The following is a 23,437-nucleotide window of genomic DNA, read 5'->3' on the forward strand; positions in this document are numbered from 1 at the left end:
AAGGGAACAGGAGAGGGAACAGGCGAGAGAACAGGAGAGGGACGGGAACAGGAGAGGGAACAGGAGAGGGAACAGGAGAGGGAACAGGAGAGGGAACAGGAGAAGGAACAGGAGAGGGAACAGGCGAGAGAACAGGAGAGGGAAGGGAACAGGAGAGGGAACAGGAGAGGGAACAGGCGAGGGAACAGGAGAGGAAACAGGAGAGGGAACAGGAGAGGGAACAGGAGAGGGAAGGGAACAGGAGAGGGAACAGGAGAGGGAACAGGAGAGGGAACAGGGAACAGGAGAGGGAACAGGAGAAGGAACAGGAGAGGGAACAGGAGAGGGAACAGGAGAGGGAACAGGAGAGGGAACAGGAGAGGGAACAGGAGAGGGAACAGGAGAAGGAACAGGAGAGGGAACAGGAGAGGGAACAGGAGAGGGAACAGGGAACAGGAGAGGGAACAGGAGAGGGAACAGGAGAGGGAACAGGAGAGGGAAAAGGGAACAGGAGAGGGAACAGGAGAGGGAACAGGAGAGGGAACAGGAGAAGGAACAGGAGAGGGAACAGGAGAGGGAACAGGAGAGGGAACAGGAGAGGGAACAGGGAACAGGAGAGGGAACAGGAGAGGGAACAGGAGAGGGAACAGGGAACAGGAGAGGGAAGTGTGTCTCTCCTACCTCAGTCTCAATCTTGAGTAGTTTCTTCACAGCGACCTCTTTATCCTGAGATATCCAGTGAGCTCGGTACACAGTCCCAAAGCTGCCCCCTCCACAGTTCTCATAGAACCGCAGGTCCTCATGTTTTATCTGGACAAACGAGGCACCCAGAGACGACATGGCTGACACGCACTCGACGACAGCCGCTCTGAGTAAACAGAGCAATCTGAGAGGGGAGGGAACAGACAGAGAGAGGGAACAGAGAGAGAGAGGGAAAGGGTCTGAGAGAGGGAGAGAAAGTTTAATCACACACACCCGATAGCAGAATGGACTCAGAGTGAGAGAGCAAGAGAACGAGAGAGAGCAGACAGAGAGAGAGAAAGAGAGCAGAGAGAGAGTGAGAGAGAACGCAGAGAGCAGAGAACGAGAGAGAGCAGACAGAGAGAGAAAGAGAGCAGACAGAGAAAGAGAGCAGACAGAAAGAGAGAGAGAAAGAGAGCAGACAGAGAAAGAGAGCAGACACAGAGAGAGAGAGAGAGAGAGAGAGAGAGAGAGAGAGCAGACAGAGAAAGAGAGCAGACACAGAGAGAGAGAGAGAGAGAGAGAGAGAGAGAGAGAGAGAGAGAGAGAGAGAGAGAGCGAGCAGACAGAAAGAGAGAGAGCAGACAGAGAGAGAAAGAGAGCAGATAGAGAAAGAGAGCAGACACGGAGAGAGAGAGAGCAGACAGAGAAAGAGAGCAGACAGAGAGAGAAAGAGAACAGACACAGAGAGAGAACAGACACAGACACAGAGAGAGAACAGACACAGCGAGAGAGAGCAGACAGAGAGAGAAAGAGAACAGACAAAGAGAGAGAGAACAGACACAGAGAGAGAACAGACACAGAGAGAGAACAGACACAGAGAGAGAACAGACACAGCGACAGAGAGAGAGAGCAGACACAGAGAGACAACAGACACAGAGATAGAACAGACAGAGACAGAGAGCGCAGACAGAGAGAGAGAGAGCAGACAGAGAGAGAGAGAGCAGACACAGAGAGAGAGAACAGACACAGAGAGAGAACAGACACAGAGATAGAACAGACAGAGACAGAGAGCGCAGACAGAGAGAGAGAGAGCAGACAGAGAGAGAGAGAACAGACACAGAGAGAGAACAGACACAGAGATAGAACAGACAGAGACAGAGAGCGCAGACAGAGAGAGAGAGAGCAGAGAGAGAGAACAGACACAGAGAGAGAACAGACACAGAGATAGAACAGACAGAGACAGAGAGCGCAGACAGAGAGAGAGAGACAGAGAGCGCAGACAGAGGGAGAGCAGACAGCGGAAGAGCAGATAGAGAGAGCAGACAGAGAGAGCAGACAAAGAAAGAGAGCAGACAGAGAAAGAGAGCAGAAACACAGAGAGAGAGAGAGAAAGAGCTGGAGTGTGTAAGTGTGTGTGTTTGTTAATCACATTCTGCTCCCTGCCTGTTATCCCCTTTCCAGGTCAGTGTATGTGGTGTTTATTCTGTATGTGACCTGTCCCTTCAAATATGGCTGCTGACATCCAGAGCATTCACGCATGGGTTTGTTGCTTCTATAGAACCCCCCCCCCCCCCCCCCCCACACACACACACACACACACACACACACACACAGGTCAGAGACAGGGCTAGACAATGAGTCTACTCTAGTTTGACACTCAAACCCGTCTCTCACTCACTCAGCGACTAAAACCTCACCACACACACCAGGAACAAGGAGGCAGTGACATCACCAGTCTGGAATGACCATGGTGACATGACAAACCCATAGAGATAGTTAGAATAAACAACATTGTATCTGTCCCATCATGGTGTCTGTGAGAGCACGGGCAGCGCCATTGAGACCGTCTCCATTTTTAAGTAGTACATTTTCTACTACTACTTCGAGTTGGCAAACAAACAGAAATGAGGCATACTGCCACCTGTAGATTATAATTTTTTTCTTCACAAAGCAAGGTTGGAGATTTACTGCCACCTGGAGATATGGAATGTTTCCTCACAAGTATAATTAACATTTACATTACATTTAAGTCATTTAGCAGACGCTCTTATCCAGAGCGACTTACAAATTGGTGCATTCACCTTATGATATCCAGTGGAACAACCACTTTACAATAGTGCATCTAAATCTTTTAAGGGGGGATCCCTCCTGATGACCTGGATGGAATTATGTGATCCTTCCTTAACCCATAGGAGGTCCCACCCAGTTGACTGGTGAAAGTTCTCAATGGCGCTGCCCATGATAACACAGGCTTTTGAGTCCTCTATCTATCTATATGGACCAATCCAGGAATGACCGTGATGACATAATCAACAGGGGACAGACCGGGTGACATCACTATCAGGGACAAAAACAGTGACCAAATCAGCAATAACCACCAGAATCCGATGTTTTGATTATTATATTAGATATTTTTATTTACAGTTCAGACAGACTATACGCTCTCAACCCACTGACATCATGATGAGGTAAAAGAAATTCTAGGACAAGTTAAATATACAGTACCCACATTTACAAAAACTACATGAAGAAAACACAACTGAGAAAGATGACTGATTTTAATTGAATAACAATACGCAACATGATTTGTGCTTTACTGCAAAAATTAACAAGAACTTGAGGACAGTTTTCAGAACACTGGCGTAACAAAGCTAGAGGTTTTGTTTCTCTATAATACTTTATGTAAAGATCTTGGTATTTGTAACATTATACTTTTTCATATGTTTTACATCTGCTCAAAGTAAGGGACATGATCATCTGTAAATAAGACGTAAAACCTCTAGTTGTAACTTTTTTCAGTTACTTTTTAAATACTTTTTTCTATCTACATTTAGAGTAACCTTACATGTAACAGAGAAATCAAGAGTCTCTTATCTCTAAATCATCTCTCTTCTATGTGATGTCACAGAGGAGCTGAGGGTTCACTATGATGTCACAGAGGGCAAAGTGTTCTGTATGATTTCACAGAGGGCTGATGATTCTGTGTGATGTCATAGAAGGCTAAGGGTTCAGTAAGATGTCTTAGTGGGCTAAAAATTCATAGACATCTGACTGTTCCATATGATGTCACAGAGGCACAATGAGGCCATTTGATGTCATAGCAATGAAGGTGACTTGATCTTACACAGAGGCTGAGGGTTCTGTATGATGTCATAGAGGGTAACAACTGCATGATGGGCAGGCTCAGGTCCTGCAGGGCTCTAGCTTATAGGAGAGTGTTGTCAGGGTCCGTTGTTTGTCAATCACACACAGCTTCCTGACATAACCTCTCACCTCAGCATGGTTCTTATTGGGCTGACACACCTCAGGGTCTGAGAGAGATAAAGTGTGAGAGTGACACACAGAGAGAGAGATAAAGTGTGAGAGTGACACAGAGAGAGAGAGAGAGAGAGAGAGAGAGAGAGAGAGAGAGAGAGAGAGAGAGAGAGAGAGAGAGAGAGAGAGAGAGAGAGAGAGAGAGAGAGAGAGAGAGAGAGAGAGAGAGAGAGAGAGAGAGAGACACACAAAGCGAGAGAGAGAGACACACACAGAGAGAGAGTGTGATAGAGACAGACAGACAGGTCCAGACAAGTATTTGGACATTGACCAAGTTATTATTATTTTGGCTCTGTACGCCACTACAATGGATTTGAAAGGAAACAGACTTTCAGCTTTTATTTTAGGGTATTTACATCCCAAATGGGGTGAACAGTGTAGGAATTACAGCACTTTTTATATGTGGTCCCTCCCTTTTTAAGTAATTGGACAATTGGCTGCTCAGCTGTTCCATGGCCACCAGCTCATGTTTTTTCATCTGCAAAGGATTTACAACCAAGTATTAAAACTCACAATTTAACTTATGATTATGTTAGTTTGTCCAATTACTTTTGAGCCCCTACAATTGGGGGGACCACATATAAAAAGTGCTGTACACCGTTCACCCAATTTGGACGAAAATACCCTCAAATTAAAGCTGAAAGAGTTTCCTTTCAAATATATTGTAGTGGCGTACAGAGCCAAAATGATAATAACTTTATCAATGTCCAAATATTTATGGACCTAACTGTATACATTGTTAATGCCTATTGTTATGGGTTCAGCTGAAAGGACCACTAGACATAATCCGAGACTTACTGAACGGCTGACTCCTGCAGTGTCTCACCGCCCGGATGGTGTTTGCGATCACCCGCTGGAAAACCCAACAACAAGCAGTGTCACATATCATACAGAAGTTGTATTAATGTTCTATGAAGATTGTGGATACTACAACATACATGTAGGTGGCATGAACAGTTTATGAGCATCTTATGAACACCTGTGTATACTCACCATCTTCTCAAAGTTGACCATGTTGTCTATGAATGTCTTCTTGCCCTCGTGACTAAACGTCATGTCTGGGAACAGAATCGAAAAAGCAGTTTAGAGCTCCTGTTGGAGCTAGAGGGCAGTATTTTCACGGCCGGATAAAAAACGTACCCGATTTAAACTGGTTACTACTCTTGCCCAGAAACGAGAATATGCATATAATTAGGAGATTTGGATAGAAAACACTCTAAGTTTCTAAAACTGTTTGAATGGTGTCTGTGAGTATAACAGAACTCATATGGCAGGCCAAAACCTGAGAAGATTCCATGCAGGAAGTGCCCTGTCTGACAATTTGTTGTCCTTCTGTTGCATCTCTATCAAAAATACAGCATCTGTGCTGTTACGTGACACTTTCTAAGGCTTCCATTGGCTCTCTAAAGCATTCAGAAAGCGGAATGACGTGTCTCCTGTCTCTGGGCAAAGTACAGCAGCAGAGTTTGTAAGTGGCCTGCCTGGGGACAGTGAGACTGAGATGCGCGTTCACGAGACTTCTCAATTTTTTTTCTTTCAGTCTTTGAATGAATACAACGTTGTCCGGTTGGAATATTATCGCTATTTTATGAGAAAAATAGCATAAAAATGTATTTTAAACAGCGTTTGACATGCTTCTAAGTACGGTAATGGAATATTTAGACATTTTTTTGTCACGAAATGCACTCGCGCGTTACCCTTCGGATAGTGACCTGAACGCACGAACAAAACGGAGGTATTTGGATATAACTATGGATTATTTGGAAGCAAAACAACATTTGTTGTTGAAGTAGAAGTCCTGGGAGTGCATTCTGACCAAGAACAGCAAAGGTAATCCAATTTTTATAATAGTAATTCTGAGTTTAGGTTGTCCCAAACTTGGTGGGTGTCAAATTAGCTAGCCTGTGATGGCCGAGCTATGTACTCAGAATATTGCAAAATGTGCTTTCGCCGAAAAGCTATTTTAAAACCTGTTGGGGATAGGGGGCAGTATTGAGAATTTTGAAAAAAATATGTGCCCATTTTTAACTGCCGCCTACACCAATTCAGAAGCTAGGATATGCATATTATTAACAGATTTGGATAGAAAACACTCAGAATTTTCTAAAACTGTTTGAATGGTGTCTGTAAGTATAACAGAACTCATATGGCAGTCAAAACCCTGAGACAAATTCTGACAGGAAGTGGATACCTGATGTGTTGAATTACTTTTAAGCCTATGCCATTGAAACACACAGGGACGTATTAATCATTGAGCACTTCCTACGCCATCCACTAGATGTCACCAGTCTTTACAAAGTGGTTTGAGTCTTCTACTGTGAAAACTGACCGAACAAGAGACTTGGAACGTTGGTCATAAGCGGATGGCCGATACGACTCTGGCGCGCGAGTGCATGTTTGGGTACTCTCGTTCCAATACGTTTTAAAAGAGAATGCAATCGTCCGCCTTGAATATTATTGAAGTTCTGATTGAAAAAGGCCCTAATGATTTATGCTATACAACGTTTGACATGTTTGAACGAACGTAAATATTTATTTTCCCTCTTTGATGAAGACAAGTCCGGCGGGCGTCGTTCATGTTTTTGAGTAGCCTACAGGACGAGCTAACAACACGGAGCTTTTTGGACATAAATTATGAGCTTTTTCGAACAAAACTACATTTGTTATGGACCTGGGACTCCTGGAAGTGCCTTCTGATGAAGATAATCAAAGGTGAGGGATTATTTACATAGTATTTATGATTTTAGATCTCTCTAACATGGCGCTTAGTCTGTATCGCAAAGCCTATTTTTCTGGGCGCAGTACTCAGATTATTGCAAAGTGTGATTTCCCAGTGAAGTTATTTTTAAATCTGGCAATGCGGTTGCGTTCAAGAGATGTAAATCTATAATTCTTTGAATGACAATATAATATTTTACCAATGTTTTCGAATAGTAATTATTTAATTTGTTGTTCTGATTGACTGCCGGTATTGGAGGGAAAATATTTCCTCAACATCAACGCCATAGTAAAACGCTGTTTTTGGATATAAATATGAACTTGATAGAACAAAAAATGCATGTATTGTCTAACATAATGTCCTAGGAGTGTCATCTGATGAAGATTGTCAAAGGTTAGTGCATAATTTTAGCTGGTTTTCTGCTTTTGGTGACACCTGTCTTTGCATTGACAAAACATTACACACAGCTATTTTCAATGTACTGTCCTAACATAATCTACCTTTATGCTTTCGCCGTAAAGCCTTTTTGAAATCGGACAACGTGGTTAGATTAAGGAGATGTTTATCTTTCAAAGGGTGTAAGATAATGGTATTTTTGAGAAATTTGAATTTTGACATTTAATTGTTTTCAAATTTGGCGCCCTTGATATTTCACCTGCTGTTGATAGGGTGTACCAGGGGTGGGACGCTTGCGTCCCACATTCCCAGACAAGTTAAAATCTGACATAGCGTTTGCATAAAGGAGTTCTGTATCTATAATTCTTAAAATAATTGTTATGTATTTTGTCAACGTTTATCATGAGTAATTTAGTAAATTCACTGGAAGTTTTCGGTTGGTATGCTAGTTCTGAACATCACATGCTAATGTAAAAAGCTGTTTTTTTATATAAATATGAACTTGATTGAACAAAACATGCATGTATTGTGTAACATAATGTCCTAGGAGTGTCATCTGATGAAGATCATCAAAGGTTAGTGCTGCATTTAGCTGTGGTTTTGGTTTTTGTGACATATATGCTTGCTTTGAAAATGGCTGTGTGATTATTTTTGGCAGGGTACTCTCCTGACATAATCTAATGTTTTGCTTTCGCTGTAAAGCCTTTTTGAAATCGGACAACGTGGTTAGATTAACGACAGTCTTATCTTTAAAATGGTGTAAATTAGTCATATGTTTGAGAAATTGAAGTTATAGCATTTTTGAGGTATTTGTATTTCGCGCCACGCGATTCCACTGGCTGTTGACTAGGGTGGGACGCAAACGTCCCCAGTTAAAACAGAGGACATACTATAAACTACCTTATCTTAGTTTGAAAACAGCCACCCTAGTCATAGACTGTTCTCTCTGCTACCGCACAGCAAAGGGTACCGGAGCGCCAAGTCTAGGTCCAAGAGGCTTCTAAACAGCTTCTACCCCCAAGCCATAAGAGTCCTGAACAGCTAATCAAATGGCTAACCAGACTATTTGCATTGCCACCCCCCCCCCCCCCCCCCCTCTTTTACACCACTGCTACTCTCAGTTCTTATCATCTATGCATAGTCACTTTAATAGCTCTACCTACATGTACATATTACTTCAACTAACCAGTGCCCCCGCACATTGACTCTGTACCGGTACCCCCTGTATATAGTATCGCTATTGTTATTTTACTGCTGCTCTTTAATTGTTTATATACTTTTTATTTCTTATCCATATTTTTTTAAACTGCATTGTTGGTTAGGGGCTCGTAAGTAAGCATTTCACTGTAAGGTTGTTACCTGTTGTATTCGACGCATGTGACTCATACAATTTGATTTGAAAACGTTTCCTGTTGCATACCTACTGAATGCGACCGAGCTTGGGCTTACCTTTGAGGAGGAGGGGCATGAAGGGGATGATTGGCGGCTCTATTTTGGTGACGGTCAGCCGGTATGCCCGGTGGTTCCTGGACGGGTCCTTGGAATACACACACATCACAGTTCAAAGGTCAACAACTGTATTGTTAATTTAGTAGTCTTTGAAGAGCAACTCACCATCATGCTCTCAAACTCAGCATAGAACTTCTTGAACTTGCTAGGGAGTTTCTGCCAACAGAAAGAGAGAGAGGTTCAGGGGCTTCCGTTTTTTGATGGATTAACAGAAAAACTGCAGTTTAGTTTAACAGTATAGTAGTTGTCACCTCCCAGGTCTGGGTGAGTCGGCTGACTGCAGGGTTGCTCATACCCATGATGATGGCAAAGAACGAGTTCAGGTTCTTAAACTCCCGACAGCTGGAGAAAGCAACACCACCAATACAATGAGATTGTGAAGAAGCATTTCAGTGCCATCAATAATCTATAAGCATGAGTATCTACAGAATGAGTGGGTGTTTTATTGTTTGAGTGCACAAGACTCACTGAGCAGCAATTTTGATGAACTTCTTGAGCAGCTGAACCCGTTTGCTAAGCTGACCACACAGACACACCTCCGTCACCACCCACAGCTCTACCTGGTTGAACCTGACCACACAATCACACACATGACAGTCATAGCATACTGTAACATGTTCCATCAACCTGAACAACGTCATAGAAGTTATTTAGAAATTATTAATGTTTGATTATAATCAAACCTGCGTAGGAACAGGTCCAGGTTGGCTGTGGTTCTCCTGAAGCTCTGACGGCCAAACGTGTGGTACAACAACTCATGCTACAACAGGAAAGACAAAGAAAACCTACAGGTGTAGGATCTTAATTTGATCACTCTGTTGTCGCAGAGAATTTCCCTGCGCATAGGACATTCAAATGGTTGTGTATTCAAGGTTTAAAAAGGCTTCTAAAGTTAGCAATTTCCACTTTAAAATATCAGACTTGATTTATCCTAAATAAAAATGTATCAACCCCTACAAAAATGTCCATTAATTATCACACACATAATAATTAACATTTCCTTTTGCTGCAGGATTATTTTCCTGCTGTGAGAAACTGGTCAAATTAAGACATAATTGATGTACTATAGGATTCAGGTGTACTGAGAGAAATAGACAGCGTGTTTGTCATATTAGCCAGGGTGTGTGTGTATGTGTGTGTACCTCGTGAACACAGCTGAAGAGTTCCCAGTCGTACAGAGTCATCTGATAGGCCAGGTCTTTAGAACTCATCAGCTCAAAACTGGACATGGACCCAGCTGAGGGCCCCTCCTGGTCTGGGAGAGGGGTCTAACACACACACACACTCACAGTGGGTTAATGTCTACACATCTCTATGATTACGGTTACCTGCACACAATAATCTAACTATGCACAATAATTGTATTAATATAATAGATTGTTTAAAACGATTTCCCTAATAATCCTGTTACCATGAAAACATGCAGAAAATCACCAATCAAACTAATTGTTCTACCACAGCGCTATTTTTGCCTATTTGATTCTAAGTTTGGAAATATAAAGTTTGCATAGGAAAACAATTTCTAAGATGCATACGAGCTCAGTTGACCCGCTCAAAATGAGGGAGGCTTGCGCTACCGGTGCTGGCACATGCGCAGACCAGACACACCCGTTTACATGTCCTAATAATTTAAAAAGATAGGTCAGAAAACCAGGCGTTTTCATCGACGTATGATTTCTGAACTTTAAATGTTATTAATCATTAGTTGTAATAGAGACCTGAGGGGTGTCATAGCCGAGGGGCTACACCAGAACCTAATGGTTAAGCTTGGAATGTACTGAGTGTAGGGAAAGCGATCACATGTGGCAGGCATTGATAAGTGGAGAGAGCCATGGATTAGTGATGAAGGGGGTGGAGGTCAGGTCACGTTAAGGGAGAAAGAAAAATGTATGGCCCATAACACTAAGTTTCCTGCATAGCAATAAAGATACAATGTTTGTTCAGATGTGTAGGAGGAGATTCAGCATAGGGGAAAGGGTTAAATATCAGTGCTTGTGTGAATATGTCTTTGTCCAATGCAGCTGTATTGACCCTCTGGGAAGAATAAACTTGGTTTTACCTTTAATAGTGTCCTTACAGTGTTTACTCTGAATAACACAGTTGAAGTCGGAAGTTTACATACACTTAGGTTGGAGTCATTAAAACTTGTTTTTCAACCACTCCACAACTATAGTTTTGGCAAGTCGGTTAGGACATGTACTTTGTGCATGACAAGTAATTTTTCCAACAATAGTTTACAGACAGATTATTTCACTTATAATTCACTGTATCACAAATCCAGTGGGTCAGAAGTTTACATACACTAAGTTGACTGTGCCTTTAAACAGCTTGGAAAATTCCAGAAAATGATGTCATGGCTTTAGAAGCTTCTGATATGCTAATGACATCATTTGAGTCAATTGGAGGTGTACCTGTGGATGTATTTCAAGGCCTACCTTCAAACTCAGTGCCTCTTTGCTTGATATCATGGGAAAATCCAAAAGAAATCAGCCAAGACCTCAGAAAGAAGTTGTAGACCTCCACAAGTCTGGTTCATCCTTGGGAACAATTTACAAGCACCTGAAGGTACCATGTTCATCTGTACAAACAATAGTACGCAAGTTTAAACACCATGGGACCACGCAACCGTCATACCGCTCAGGAAGGAGACGTGTTCTGTCTCCTAGAGATTAACGTACGTTGGTGCGAAAAGTGAAAATCAATCCCAAAACAACAGCAAAGGACCTTGTGAAGATGCTGGAGGAAACACGTACAAAAGTATCTACATCCACACTATAACGAGTCCTATGTCGACATAATCTGAAAGGCCACTCAGCAAGGAAGAAGCCACTGCTCAAAAACCACCATAATAAAGCCAGACTAAGGTTTGTAACTGCACATGGGGACAAAAATCATACTTTTGGAGAAATGTCCTCTGGTCTGTTGAAACAAAAACATAACTGTTTGGCCATAATGACCATCGTTATGTTTGGAGGAAAAAGGGGATGCTTGCAAGCCGAAGAACACCATCCCAACAGTGAAGCACGGGGGTGGCAGCATCATGTTGTGGGGGTGCTTTGCTGCAGGAGGGACTGGTGCACTTCACAAAATAGATGGCATCATGAGGGAGGTAAAATGATGTGGCTATATTGAAGCAACATCTCAAGACATCAGTCAGGAAGTTAAAGCTTGGTCGCAAATGGGTCTTCCAAATGGACATTGACCCCAAGCATACTTCCAAAGTTGTGGAAAAATGGCTTAACCTCTCTGGGATAGGGGGCGGTATTTTCACGTCCGGATGAAAAGCTTGCCCAGAGTAAACTGCCTGCAACTATTATATAGATATTATTAGTAGAAACTCTGAAGTTTCTAAAACTGTTTGAATGATGTCTGTGAGTATAACATAACTTATTTGGCAGGCGAAACCCCGAGGACAAACCAACCAGGAATTATCACTCTCTTTTCAAAAACTGCACTTGCTTGCAGTTCCTATCGCTTCCACTGGATGTCAACAGTCTTTAGAAATTGGTTGATGTTTTTCCTTTGTGTAATGAAGAAGTAGCCCTGTCAGAACGATGGTCGAGTGAAGTGTACTGTTGTGGTTGAGGCGCGTGACCTGAAAGCACGCTCCATTTTGTTTTCCTCCAGGATTGAACGCAGTTTATCCCGTCTTAATTTTGATCGATTGTTTACGTAAATAAATACCTAAGGTTGTATTAGGAAAGTTGTTTGAAATGAAGATTACAGGTAACTTATGAGATATTTTGTAGTCATGCTGCGCGAGTTGGAACCAGTGTTTTTCTGGATCAAACGCGCCAAATAAATTGACATTTTGGAGATATAACGACGGAATTAATCGAACAAAAGGACCATTTGTGATGTTTATGGGACATATTGGAGTGCCAACAAAAGAAGATCTTCAAAGGTAAGGCATGAATTATATCGTTATTTCTGAGTTTTGTGTCGCGCCTGGCAGGATGAAATATGATTGTCTGTGTTTGTTTGATGGGGTGCTGTCCTCAGATAATCGCATGGTGTGCTTTCGCCGTAAAGCCTTTTTGAAATCGGACACTGTGGTTGGATTAACAAGACTTTTATCTTTAAAATGGTGTATAATACTTGTATGTTTGAGGAATTTTAATTATGAGATTTCTGTTGTTTAAATTTGCCGCCTGCAATTTCACTGACGCTAGCATCCCACAAATCCCAGAGAGGTTAAGAACAACAGTCAAGGTATTGGAGTGGCCATCACAAAGCCCTGACCTCAATCCTATAGAAAATGTGTGTGCAGAACTTAAAAAAGCACGTGCGAGCAAGGAGGCCTACAAACCTGACTCAGTTACACCAGCTCTGTCAGGAGGAATGGGCCAAAATTCACCCAACTTATTGTGGGAAGCTTGTGGAAGGCTACCCGAAACATTTGACCCAAGTTAAACAATTTATCAGCAATGCTACCAAATACTAATTGAGTGTATGTAAACTTCTGACCCACTGGGAATGTGATGAAAGAAATAAAAGCTGACATAAATAAAACTCGGCCGACTGAAATAATCTGTTTAATATGGAATTATTAGTGTGCATGTAAACATACTCACTGATCTGTCTCAAAGGCCACTCTATTGACCCATTTCTATTCCTCATTCTCTCTCACCAGAGCATTGAGCTGGTCCCGGGGACAGGCGAACATACGCCCATTGATGCTCAGAGAGGAGAATACTGACACATCATTGGGCTTCAGCATCTGCTTCTCTGTGACAGGAGAACACACACACACACAGAGGAAAATAAAATGACAACAATAAATGCTACGCAAATGAAGTGAGATATGATTGGCTCCTCACCGCCTGCGGAGCTGAGGTGGACCAATAGCAGGTCGTCGTTTGAGGCAAGTTTGTAGGCCACAGCGCTGGTCACCTCACTCCCTGTGGCCGCTACGGCAACCCGGATGGTGGTGTAGGTGTGGTCACTGCAGTACACCTTCAACAGGACTACACACACACGTTTTTAAGAGGCTTGTGATTAAAGAAAAAGTGTAGGAAAAGACATTATTTTAACGTCACATAAACACACTGACTGTCATCACAGTTCCTGATGGGTTGTGTCTTCACTAGTTTCTCGTCTCTATTGCTGAACTGTGTAAGGACCTTCTGCTGAGACAGACCACACAACATCAGAGATTATCATCAACACACACCTTGACAGACCACACAACATCAGAGATGATCAACACACACCTTGACAGACCACACAACATCAGAGATGATCAACACACACCTTGACAGACCACACAACATCAGAGATGATCAACAACACACACCTTGACAGACCACACAACATCAGAGATGATCAACAACACACACCTTGACAGACCACACAACATCAGAGATGATCAACACACACCTTGACAGACCACACAACATCAGAGATGATCAACAACACACACAACATCAGAGATGATCAACAACACACAACATCAGAGATGATTAACAACACACACCTTAACAGACACATTCACCATGCCACACTCACCTTTTTCACTTTGGCCTCTTCTGAACTGAAGAATAGAAACAAGAGAACAAGTGTATGTTAATAATGCATGTCTTTATAATGGTTTGAGGATCAGGATTATGGGGTTAAGGTCACCGTGGAGGTTAGAGGTCAGTTTTACATACTGTAGTTTGACGACCTTCTCCAAGTCAGGTACAAAGTCTTTCAGAGCTCTGAGGATCCGTGAGTCATTGGACACACTGGACACACTCCCATACAGCTCCTACAGAGAGAAACACACAGACTCAGACAACTCCTCAGGTGTGTACGAGTGTGTGTGTGTTGCGTGTGTGTGTGTGTACCTCCAGGAATATGAGTGCTGCTGGCTCCTCCTGTAAGTGGTGTGTGTGTACTGCAGCCCAGCGCAGGGCCAGATTGAGGACTCGTCTCTTACAGGTCACAGCGTACTCCAACCTCTCCTGCTCCGAGCCCGGGGGAGCCACCGCATGGTAGGTACACACGGGGTTAAAGATATAACACACAACTATAACATAACTGTCACCTATATGTAACATACTGAACTTCAAGAAGAGAAAGTGAAGGGAGAGAAAGAAGGATGGGGAGAAAACAAGAGGACAGAGTGGGAAGGAGAAAAAGGATATTGTGCCATGAGTAGCTGGCAGAACTGGCTGTTAGGCATGAAGACACAGTGCATGAGGACAAAGTCATCTACCCCAGGGTCTGAGAGGAGGGAGAAAAAGAGTGGAAGAAAGAGAATAATATTAGAAAACAGATACTCATACATATCGACCGACCCATCATCCAATCCCATATAGTAGCAGGGCCCGGTTGTAAAAACCATGTTAGGTGTTTCCTTTAAGGGTTTACATTAAGGAATCATTTCCCCTTATCTAAGGAAATGATTTAAGGGCCCCTCAAGGGCATACTTTAAGCATTTTGCGGTAGTTTGAAGGCATGTACGGCAGAAAGAGTCTCTGGTTACCATGGAGAAGACCTGATTCACTGAATGAATATCTCATCAAAGAGATCACATTTATTTGGAGATCTCAAAATAGAACTTCTACATTCAAGACTAGAGAAATAAATTGATTCAGAATATAATAAAACACTTTTCTTTGAGTTACTTTTTTCTCACCTTGTTTCTATTACTTTCTAGTACTTCAAGCTAGCTTACAGTGTAGGTAGCTTACAGTGTAGGTAGCTTACAGTGTAGGTAGCTTGCAGAGTAGCTAGCTTACAGAGTAGGTAGCTTGCAGAGTAGGTAGCTTGTAGAGTAGGTAGCTTACAGAGTAGCTAGCTTACAGAGTAGCTAGCTTACAGAGTAGCTAGCTTACAGAGTAGGTAGCTTGCAGAGTAGGTAGCTTGCTAGCCAGTTGGCTTTGTAGACATGGATTGTGCACCTTTCATTGTTTAGCTAAGTAGCTAGCTAGCTTGTTGGTGGATGCTTTCCTTTTGAAACCAGGGGAAAGGAAAGCAACATTCAGCCACAAATGATGTTTTCATTGACATCCATACTGAATGAAGCACTTAAGGGACCTCATAGGCACCCTTACATTTTTCACTTAATTTAAGGGGGACATTTGCCCCAAAATGTTTTGTGCAACTTACTTAAAGTTAAGGAAACTTTAAGGGAAAAGATAAGGGGAAAATTGACTTAAGATGTTTTATGCAACCGGTCCCAGGCCCTCAACCCTAGGGACTCACAGTGTATCTCTACCAGGTTGTGTGTGTGTGTGTGTGTGTGTGTGTGTGTGTGTGTGTGTGTGTGTGTGTGTGTGTGTGTGTGTGTGTGTACCTGGGTCAGAGTGGTGTGTATCCATCCTCATAGTCTCCAGGAAGTGGTCAAGGATCTTCTCAGGGGTTCCAGACAACACAGTGTACCTGATATTTCCCAGACTGGAGGCTCTGGGACTCTTCTCCAAGACCAGAACAGCCTGCTCATGTTCCTTCAAACGCACTGTATTTGCTTCCACGTCCTAAAGTCAAGTAAATTACAGGACATTACATTAAAGCAAGGTAAGGTAAAGTACATTTCATTAAAGTTAAGTAAATGACAGGACATTACAGTGAAGTAAGGTAAGGTAAAGTACATTTCATTTAAGTAAAGTAAATTACAGTATGGTACAGTATTGCACAATGTAGTAACAGAACAGTACAGTATACAACTCTACCCTGAGTATCCTGTTGAAGTCTTCTTTGTCCACTCGGAGGAAGTGACAGTTGTCTTCTCTGAGGACGATGGAGGCAGCTCGAGGAGAGTCAGTCACCAGCGCCAGCTTCCCAAAGTCATCCCCCTCGTGCAGGGTACACACCACACCCTGAAGAGGAGCACACACACACACACACACACACACGCGCGCATGCACGCGTCAAAACACATGGATTAGACAGCTGGAGAAGTGCTAGCATGAATGAAGATTGTGACTAATCAAACTGTGTGTGTGTGTGTGTGTGTGTGTGTTGTGTGTATTCTGAGACCCTTGAGCTAGGCATTCACTGTGATGAGCGAAGCCAGAGTTTCCCAAACTGTAGCACTAGTTCCCCTAGGGAATACAAGCCAGCTGTTGTATGCTGGTCATAATCATTTTAGTTAGCGTCTTCTTGTGCATCTTGTGCTACTTTCACATCCACTGTAGGCCCATAATATACACATAATGTATAAACACACACACGTCATACCTTGCCGTAGATGACCACATTGACAGAGCCCTTCTGGATGATGTACCAGGATGTTCCCTCTTCTCCCTGGTTAAACACTGGAAGGAGAGCGCACACCTTAATGTGTGTCCCTAAAACACACACACTGAACAGCATGGTGAGATAGGGACTTACACACGGTTCCTGCTTTGGCGTGAGACTCGAAGATGAGAACACTCGCCAGCTCCCTCTTCACCTGCAAGCAAGATGGTAACAGCAAAACAAACATCAAAACAACACCCGAAAATCCTCTGAACATTTCATCAATGTCTGTAAGCACACAAGCCAGCTAGATCTGCTAGACCAGCGGTCCCTAATTCCATTCAGCCGTGGGCTGATTGTTCCTTGAGCGGATGATTGGGGGGCCGGAACATAGTTATAAATAAATTGTACACTGAAAATTGACCGTAAGAATCCCAAAAATATGTAGTATTTGACTAAAACTGAATAATTTCAAATATTGATTACATTGGGATATGATCACATACAGGTATGCTTCTCTATTTATGCATGGGAATAATTGGGAACAGATTTCCTCAATTAAAAATCCCTTTAAGCTCATTTCCTGGTGGTTCTACAGTCTTTCCTGTCCAACATCATATATAAACTCAGCAAAAAAAGAAACTTTTTCAGGACCCTGTCTTTCAAAGATAATTCATAAAAATCAAAATAACTTTACAGATCTTCATTGTAAAGGGTTTAAACACTGTTTCCCATGCTTGTTCAATGACCCATATGTAGATTTTCCATATTTTTTTTAAATCAGCCGTTTCCAGCTACAATAGTCATTTACAACATTAACAATGTCTACACTGGATTTCTGATCAATTTGATGTCATTTTAAAATAGACAAAAAAATGTGCTTTTCTTTCAAAAACAAGGACATTTCTAAGTGACTCCAAACTTTTGAACGGTAGTGTAATATATATATATATATTGCAGGGCGGCAAATTCAAACAACAGAAATCTCATAATTAAAATATATATATATATATATATTTTAATTATGAGATTTCTGTTGTTTGAATTTGCCGCCTGCAATTTCACTGACGCTAGCGTCCCACAAATCCCAGAGAGGTTAAGAACAACAAAGTCAAGGTATTGGAGTGGCCATCACAAAGCCCTGACCTCAATCCTATAGAAAATGTGTGTGCAGAACTGAAAAAGCACGTGCGAGCAAGGAGGCCTACAAACCTGACTCAGTTACACCAGCTCTGTCAGGAGGAATGGGCCAAAATTCACCCAACTTATTGTGGGAAACTTGTGGAAGGCTACCCGAAACAGAACCATTTAGAACCATTTACTTTTTCCACATTTTGTTACGTAAAAAAAAATATCCTCAGAAATCTACACGCAATACCCCATAATAACAACAAAGTGAAAACAGTTTATTTTTTATTTTTTCTGCACATAGAAAAAATAGAAAACAGAAATACCTCATTCAGACCCTTTGCTATGAGACTCGAAATTGAGCTCAAGTGCATCCTGTTTCCATGAATCATCCTTTAGATGTTTCTAAAACTTGATTCCAACTGTGGTAAATGTAATTGATTGGACATGATTAGGAAAGACACCTGTCTTTCCCACAGGTAACAGTGCATGTCAAAGCAAAAACCAAGCCATGAGGTCGAAGGAATTGTCCGTAGAGCTCCGAGACAGGATTGTGTCGAGATACAGGTCTGGGGAAGGCTACAAAAACATTTCTGCAGCATTGAAGGTCCCAAAGAACACAGTGGCCTCCATCATTCTTAAAATGGAAGAAGTTTGAAACCACCAAGACTCTTCCTAGAGCTGGCCGCCAGGCCAAACTGAGCAATCGGAGGAGAAGGGCCTTGGTCAGGGAGGTGACCAAGAACCCAATGGTTACTCTGACAGAGCTCCACAGTTTCTCTGTGGAGATGGGAGAACCTTCCAGAAGGACATCCATCTCTGCAGCACTACACCAATCAGGCCTTTATGGTAGAGTAGCCAGACGGAAGCCCCTCCTCAGTAAAAGACACATGACAGCCCACTTGGAGTTTGCCAAAAGACACCTAAAGACTCTCAGACCATGAGAAACAAGATTATATGGTCTGATGAAACCAAGATTGAACTCTATGGCCTGAATGCCAAGCGTCACATCTGTTGGCAACCTGGCACCATCCCTACGGTGAAGCATGGTGGTGGCAGCATCATGCTGTGGGAATGTTTTTCAGCGGCAGGGACTTGGAGATTAGTCAAGATTGAGGCAAAGATGAATGGAGCAAAGTACAGAGAGATCCTTGATGAAAACTTGCTCCACAGCGCTCAGGACCTCAGACTGGGTCGAAGGTTCACCTTCCAACAGGACAACGACCCTAAGTACACAGCCAAGACAACACAGGTGTGGCTTCGAGACAAGTCTCAATGTCGTTGAGTGGACCAGCCAGAGTCCGGACTTGAACCCGATCTAACATCAGAAACCTGAAAATAGCTGTGAAGCAATGCTCCCCATCCAACGTGGCAGAGATTGAGCGGATCTGGAGAGAAGAATGGGGAAAAACTCCCCAAATACAGGTATGCCACGTTTGTAGCGTCATACCCAAGAAGACTCGAGGCTGTATTCGCTGCCAAAGGTGCTTTAACAAAGTACTGAGTAAAGTGTCTGAACACTTATGTAAATGTGATATCAGTTTTTTATTTTTAATATTATCAGCAAACATTTCAAAGCCCTGTTTTTGCTTTGTCATTATGGGGTATTGTGTTTAGAATTGTGAGGGGGAAAAAGCTATTTAATACATTTTAGAATTAGGCTGTAACCTAACAAAATGTTGAAAACAACCAAGGGTTCTGAATACTTTCCGAAGGCACTGTATATATACAGTACCAGTCAAAAGTTTGGACACACTTACTCATTCAAGGCTTTTTCTTTATTTTTACTATTTTAAGCAAATCAAAATATATTTTCTATTTGAGATTCTTGAAAGTAACCAGCCTTTGCCTTGATGACAGCTTTGCACACTCTTGGCATTCTCTCAACCAGCTTCACCTGGAATCCTTTTCTAACAGTCTTGAAGGAGTTCTCACATATCCTGAGCACTTGTTGGCTGTATTTCCTTCACTCTGCAGTTCAACTCATCCCAAACCATCTGATGCAGCACTTCATCACTCTCCTTGGTCAAATAGCAGTTACACAGCCTGGAGGTGTGGTGGGTCATTGTCCTGTTGAAAGTCCCACTAAGCGCAAACCAGATGTGATGGCGTATCACTCCAGAATGCTGTGGTAGCCATGCTTCTTAAGTGTGCCTTGAATTCTAAATAAATCACAGACAGTGTCACCAGCAAAGCACCATCACACCACCTCCTCCATGCTTCACAGTGGGAACCACACATGCGGAGATCATCCGTTCACCTACTCTGCGTCTCACAAAGACGGCGGTTAGAACCAAAAATCTCCAATTTGGACTCATCAGACCAAAGAACAGATTTCCACAGGTCTAATGTCCATTGCCTATGTTTTTGGCCCAGGCAAGTCTCTTCTTATTATTGGTGTCCTTTAGTAGTGGTTTCTTTGCAACAATTCGACCATGAAGGCCTGATTAACGTAGTCTCCTCTGAACAGTTGATGTTGAGATGTGTCTGTTACTTGAACTCTGAAGCATTTATTTGGGCTGCAATTTCTGACACAACTGATTGGCTCAAACGCATTAAGAAGGAAAGAAATTCCACAAAATAACTTTTAACAAGGCACACCTGCTAATTGAAATGCATTCCAGGCAAAGGGTGGCTACTTTGAAGAATCTGAAATATAAAATATATTTTGATTTGTTTAACACTTTTTTTTGGTTACTATATGATTCCATATGTTTAATTTCATAATTGGTCTTCACTATTATTCTACAATGTAGAAAATAGTAATAATAAAGAAAAACCCTTGAATGAGTAGGTGTGTCCAAACTTTTCACGGGTACTACCGTAATTTCCGGACTATTAAGCGCACCTGAATATAAGCCGCACCCACTGAATAAAAAAAAATGATTATTTTGAACATAAATAAGCCACACATGTCTAAGCTGCAGGTGCCTACCGGTACATTGAAACAAATTAACTTCACACAGGCTTTAACGAAACACGGTTTGTAACAAAAATAAATAGGCTTTAACGAAACACGGCTTGTAACAAAAATAAATAGGCTTTAACGAAACACGGCTTGTAACAAAAAATAAAAAATTAGCAGTAAGCTTTAGTTGTCTTTTTGCACTGAGTCAATTCCTCACGCTGCTGTTTCCAACGTCTTATCATCGACTCATTAAGACCAAGCTCCCGTGCAGCAGCTCTATTTCCTTTTCCAACAGCCAGATCAATCGCCTTCAACTTGAAAGCTGCATCATATGCATTTCTCCGTGTCTTTGCCATGATGAGGGTGACGAAATGACTACCGTAATCAGAATGATGGGAAGTTTGAGAGCGCTCGATTTAATCTAAACAGTAAACCAAAAAGTTGTTTGACCTTAACCCGTCCGGCAATTTCATTGGTCTAATGAAAGCTTCATGCCGCCAAAAAACTGAGCACGTCACAGAATGTGTTTTTTTGGAGATAAAAAAAATTGAAAGCAGGAAAAATCCATATATTAGCCGCGTCATTGTTTAAGCCGCGAGGTTCAAAGCGTGAGAAAAAAGTTGTGGCTTATAGTCCGGAATTTACAGTATATATATATATATATATATATATATATATATATATATATATATATATATATATATATATATATATATATATATATATATATATATATATATATATATATATAGTGGGGGAAAAAAGTATTTGATCCCCTGCTGATTTTGTACGTTTGACCACTGACAAAGAAAGGATCAGTCTATAATTTTAATGGTAGGTTTATTTGAACGGTGAGAGACAGAATAACAACAAAAATATCCAGAAAAACGCATGTCAGAAATGTTATAAAATGATTTCCATTTTAATTAGGGAAATAAGTATTTGACCCCCTCTCAATCAGAAAGATTTCTGGCTCCCAGGTGTTATACAGGTAACGAGCTGAGATTAGGAGCACACTCTTAAAGGGAGTGCTCCTAACCGCAGATTGTTACCTGTAAAAAAGACACCTGTCCACAGAAGCAATCAATCAATCAGATTCCAAACTCTCCACCATGGCCAAGACCAAAGAGCTCTCCAAGGATGTCAGGGACAAGATTGTAGACCTACACAAGGCTGGAATGGGCTACAAGACCATCGCCAAGCAGCTTGGTGATAAGGTGACAACATTTAGTGTGATTATTCGCAAATGGAAGAAACACAAAAGAACTGTCAATATCCCTCGGCCTGGGGCTCCATGCAAGATCTCACCTCGTGGAGTTGCAATGATCATGAGAACGGTGAGGAATCAGCCCAGAACTACATGGGAGGATCTTGTCAATGATCTTAAGGCAGCTGGGACCATAGTCACCAAGAAAACAATTGGTAACACACTACGCCGTGAAGGACTGAAATCCTGCAGCGCCCGCAAGGTCCCCCTGCTCAAGAATACATATACATGCCCGTCTGAAGTTTGCCAATGAACATCTGAATGACTCAGAGGACAACTGGTGAAAGTGTTGTGGTCAGATGAGACCAAAATGGAGCTCTTTGACATCAACTCAACTCGCCGTGTTTGGAGGAGGAGGAATGCTGCCTATGACCCCAAGAACACCATCTCCACCGTCAAACATGGAGGTGGAAACATTATGCTTTGGGGGTGTTTTTCTGCTAAGGGGACAGGACAACTTCACCGCATCAAAGGGACGATGGACCGTCAAATCTTGGGTGAGAACCTCCTTCCCTCAGCCAGGGCATTGAAAATGGTTGTGGATGGGTATTCCAGCATGACAATGATCCAAAACACACGGCCAAGGCAACAAAGGAGTGGCTCAAGAAGAAGCACATTAAGGTCCTGGGGTGGCCTAGCCAGTCTCCAGACTTTAATCCCATAGAAAATATGTGGAGGGAGCTGAAGGTTCGAGTTGCCAAACGTCAGCCTCGAAACCTTAATGACTTGGAGAAGATCTGCAAAGAGGAGTGGGACAAAATCCCTCCTGAGATGTGTGCAAACCTGGTGGCCAACTACAAGAAACGCCTGACCTCTGTGATTGCCAACAAGGGTTTTGCCACCAAGTACTAAGTCATGTTTTGCAGAGGGGTCAAATACTTATTTCCCTCATTAAAATGCAAATCATTTTATAACATTTTTGACATGCGTTTTTCTGGATTTTTGTTGTTGTTATTCTGTCTCTCACTGTTCAAATAAACCTAGTATTACAATTATAGGCTGATCATTTCTTTGTAAGTGGGCAAACGTACAAAATCAGCAGGGGATCAAATACTTTTTTCCCCCACTGCACACACAGTACCAGTGAAAAGTTTGGACACACCTACTCATTCAAGGGTTTTTCATATATATATATATATATATATATATATATATGTGAGTGTGTTTTTCTTTGCTCAGAAAAATTGGGGAAACCCTGTGCTAAATTCAGTGTTGGAGAGGTGGGATAAGACTCGCAGTGTTGGAGAGGTGGGATAAGACTCGCAGTGTTGGAGAGGTGGGATAAGACTCGCAGTGTTGGAGAGGTGGGATAAGACTCGCAGTGTTGGAGAGGTGGGATAAGACTCGCAGTGTTGGAGAGGTGGGA

At 42.2% G+C, this 23,437-nt stretch overlaps 2 protein-coding genes across 8 annotated transcripts in view; both read right to left on the reverse strand.

The window, feature by feature from the left end:
• The window catches only part of LOC115157369 (mitogen-activated protein kinase kinase kinase 20-like), a 35,431-nt gene extending 34,432 nt beyond the window's left edge, over positions 1–999 (reverse strand). The window contains exon 1 of the mRNA XM_029705559.1: positions 661–999. Within this exon, the coding sequence (XP_029561419.1) occupies positions 661–819 (159 nt within the window). The 5' untranslated portion in view covers positions 820–999. The remainder of the gene's footprint in view (positions 1–660) is intronic.
• Positions 1,000–3,053: 2,054 nt separating this feature from the next.
• LOC115157370 (rap guanine nucleotide exchange factor 4-like) overlaps positions 3,054–23,437 on the reverse strand; it is a 41,741-nt gene continuing 21,357 nt past the window's right edge. For 6 of the 7 annotated variants that reach the window (XM_029705562.1, XM_029705560.1, XM_029705563.1 and 3 more), the window contains 20 exons: positions 16,922–16,982; positions 16,769–16,845; positions 16,261–16,407; positions 15,885–16,065; positions 14,731–14,809; positions 14,431–14,581; positions 14,254–14,351; positions 14,111–14,135; positions 13,656–13,731; positions 13,423–13,569; positions 13,233–13,330; positions 9,745–9,870; positions 9,286–9,362; positions 9,071–9,172; positions 8,854–8,944; positions 8,708–8,758; positions 8,543–8,630; positions 4,972–5,036; positions 4,777–4,831; positions 3,054–3,974 (listed from right to left, as the gene is read on the reverse strand). In XM_029705562.1, the coding sequence (XP_029561422.1) occupies positions 3,847–3,974; positions 4,777–4,831; positions 4,972–5,036; positions 8,543–8,630; positions 8,708–8,758; positions 8,854–8,944; positions 9,071–9,172; positions 9,286–9,362; positions 9,745–9,870; positions 13,233–13,330; positions 13,423–13,569; positions 13,656–13,731; positions 14,111–14,135; positions 14,254–14,351; positions 14,431–14,581; positions 14,731–14,809; positions 15,885–16,065; positions 16,261–16,407; positions 16,769–16,845; positions 16,922–16,982 (1,923 nt within the window). In that variant the 3' untranslated portion in view covers positions 3,054–3,846. The remainder of the gene's footprint in view (positions 3,975–4,776; positions 4,832–4,971; positions 5,037–8,542; positions 8,631–8,707; positions 8,759–8,853; positions 8,945–9,070; positions 9,173–9,285; positions 9,363–9,744; positions 9,871–13,232; positions 13,331–13,422; positions 13,570–13,655; positions 13,732–14,110; positions 14,136–14,253; positions 14,352–14,430; positions 14,582–14,730; positions 14,810–15,884; positions 16,066–16,260; positions 16,408–16,768; positions 16,846–16,921; positions 16,983–23,437) is intronic. The other variant, XM_029705561.1, reaches the window with a different exon arrangement.

The sequence above is a fragment of the Salmo trutta genome, chromosome 21, assembly GCF_901001165.1.
Source record: "Salmo trutta chromosome 21, fSalTru1.1, whole genome shotgun sequence".
NCBI lineage: Eukaryota > Metazoa > Chordata > Actinopteri > Salmoniformes > Salmonidae > Salmo > Salmo trutta.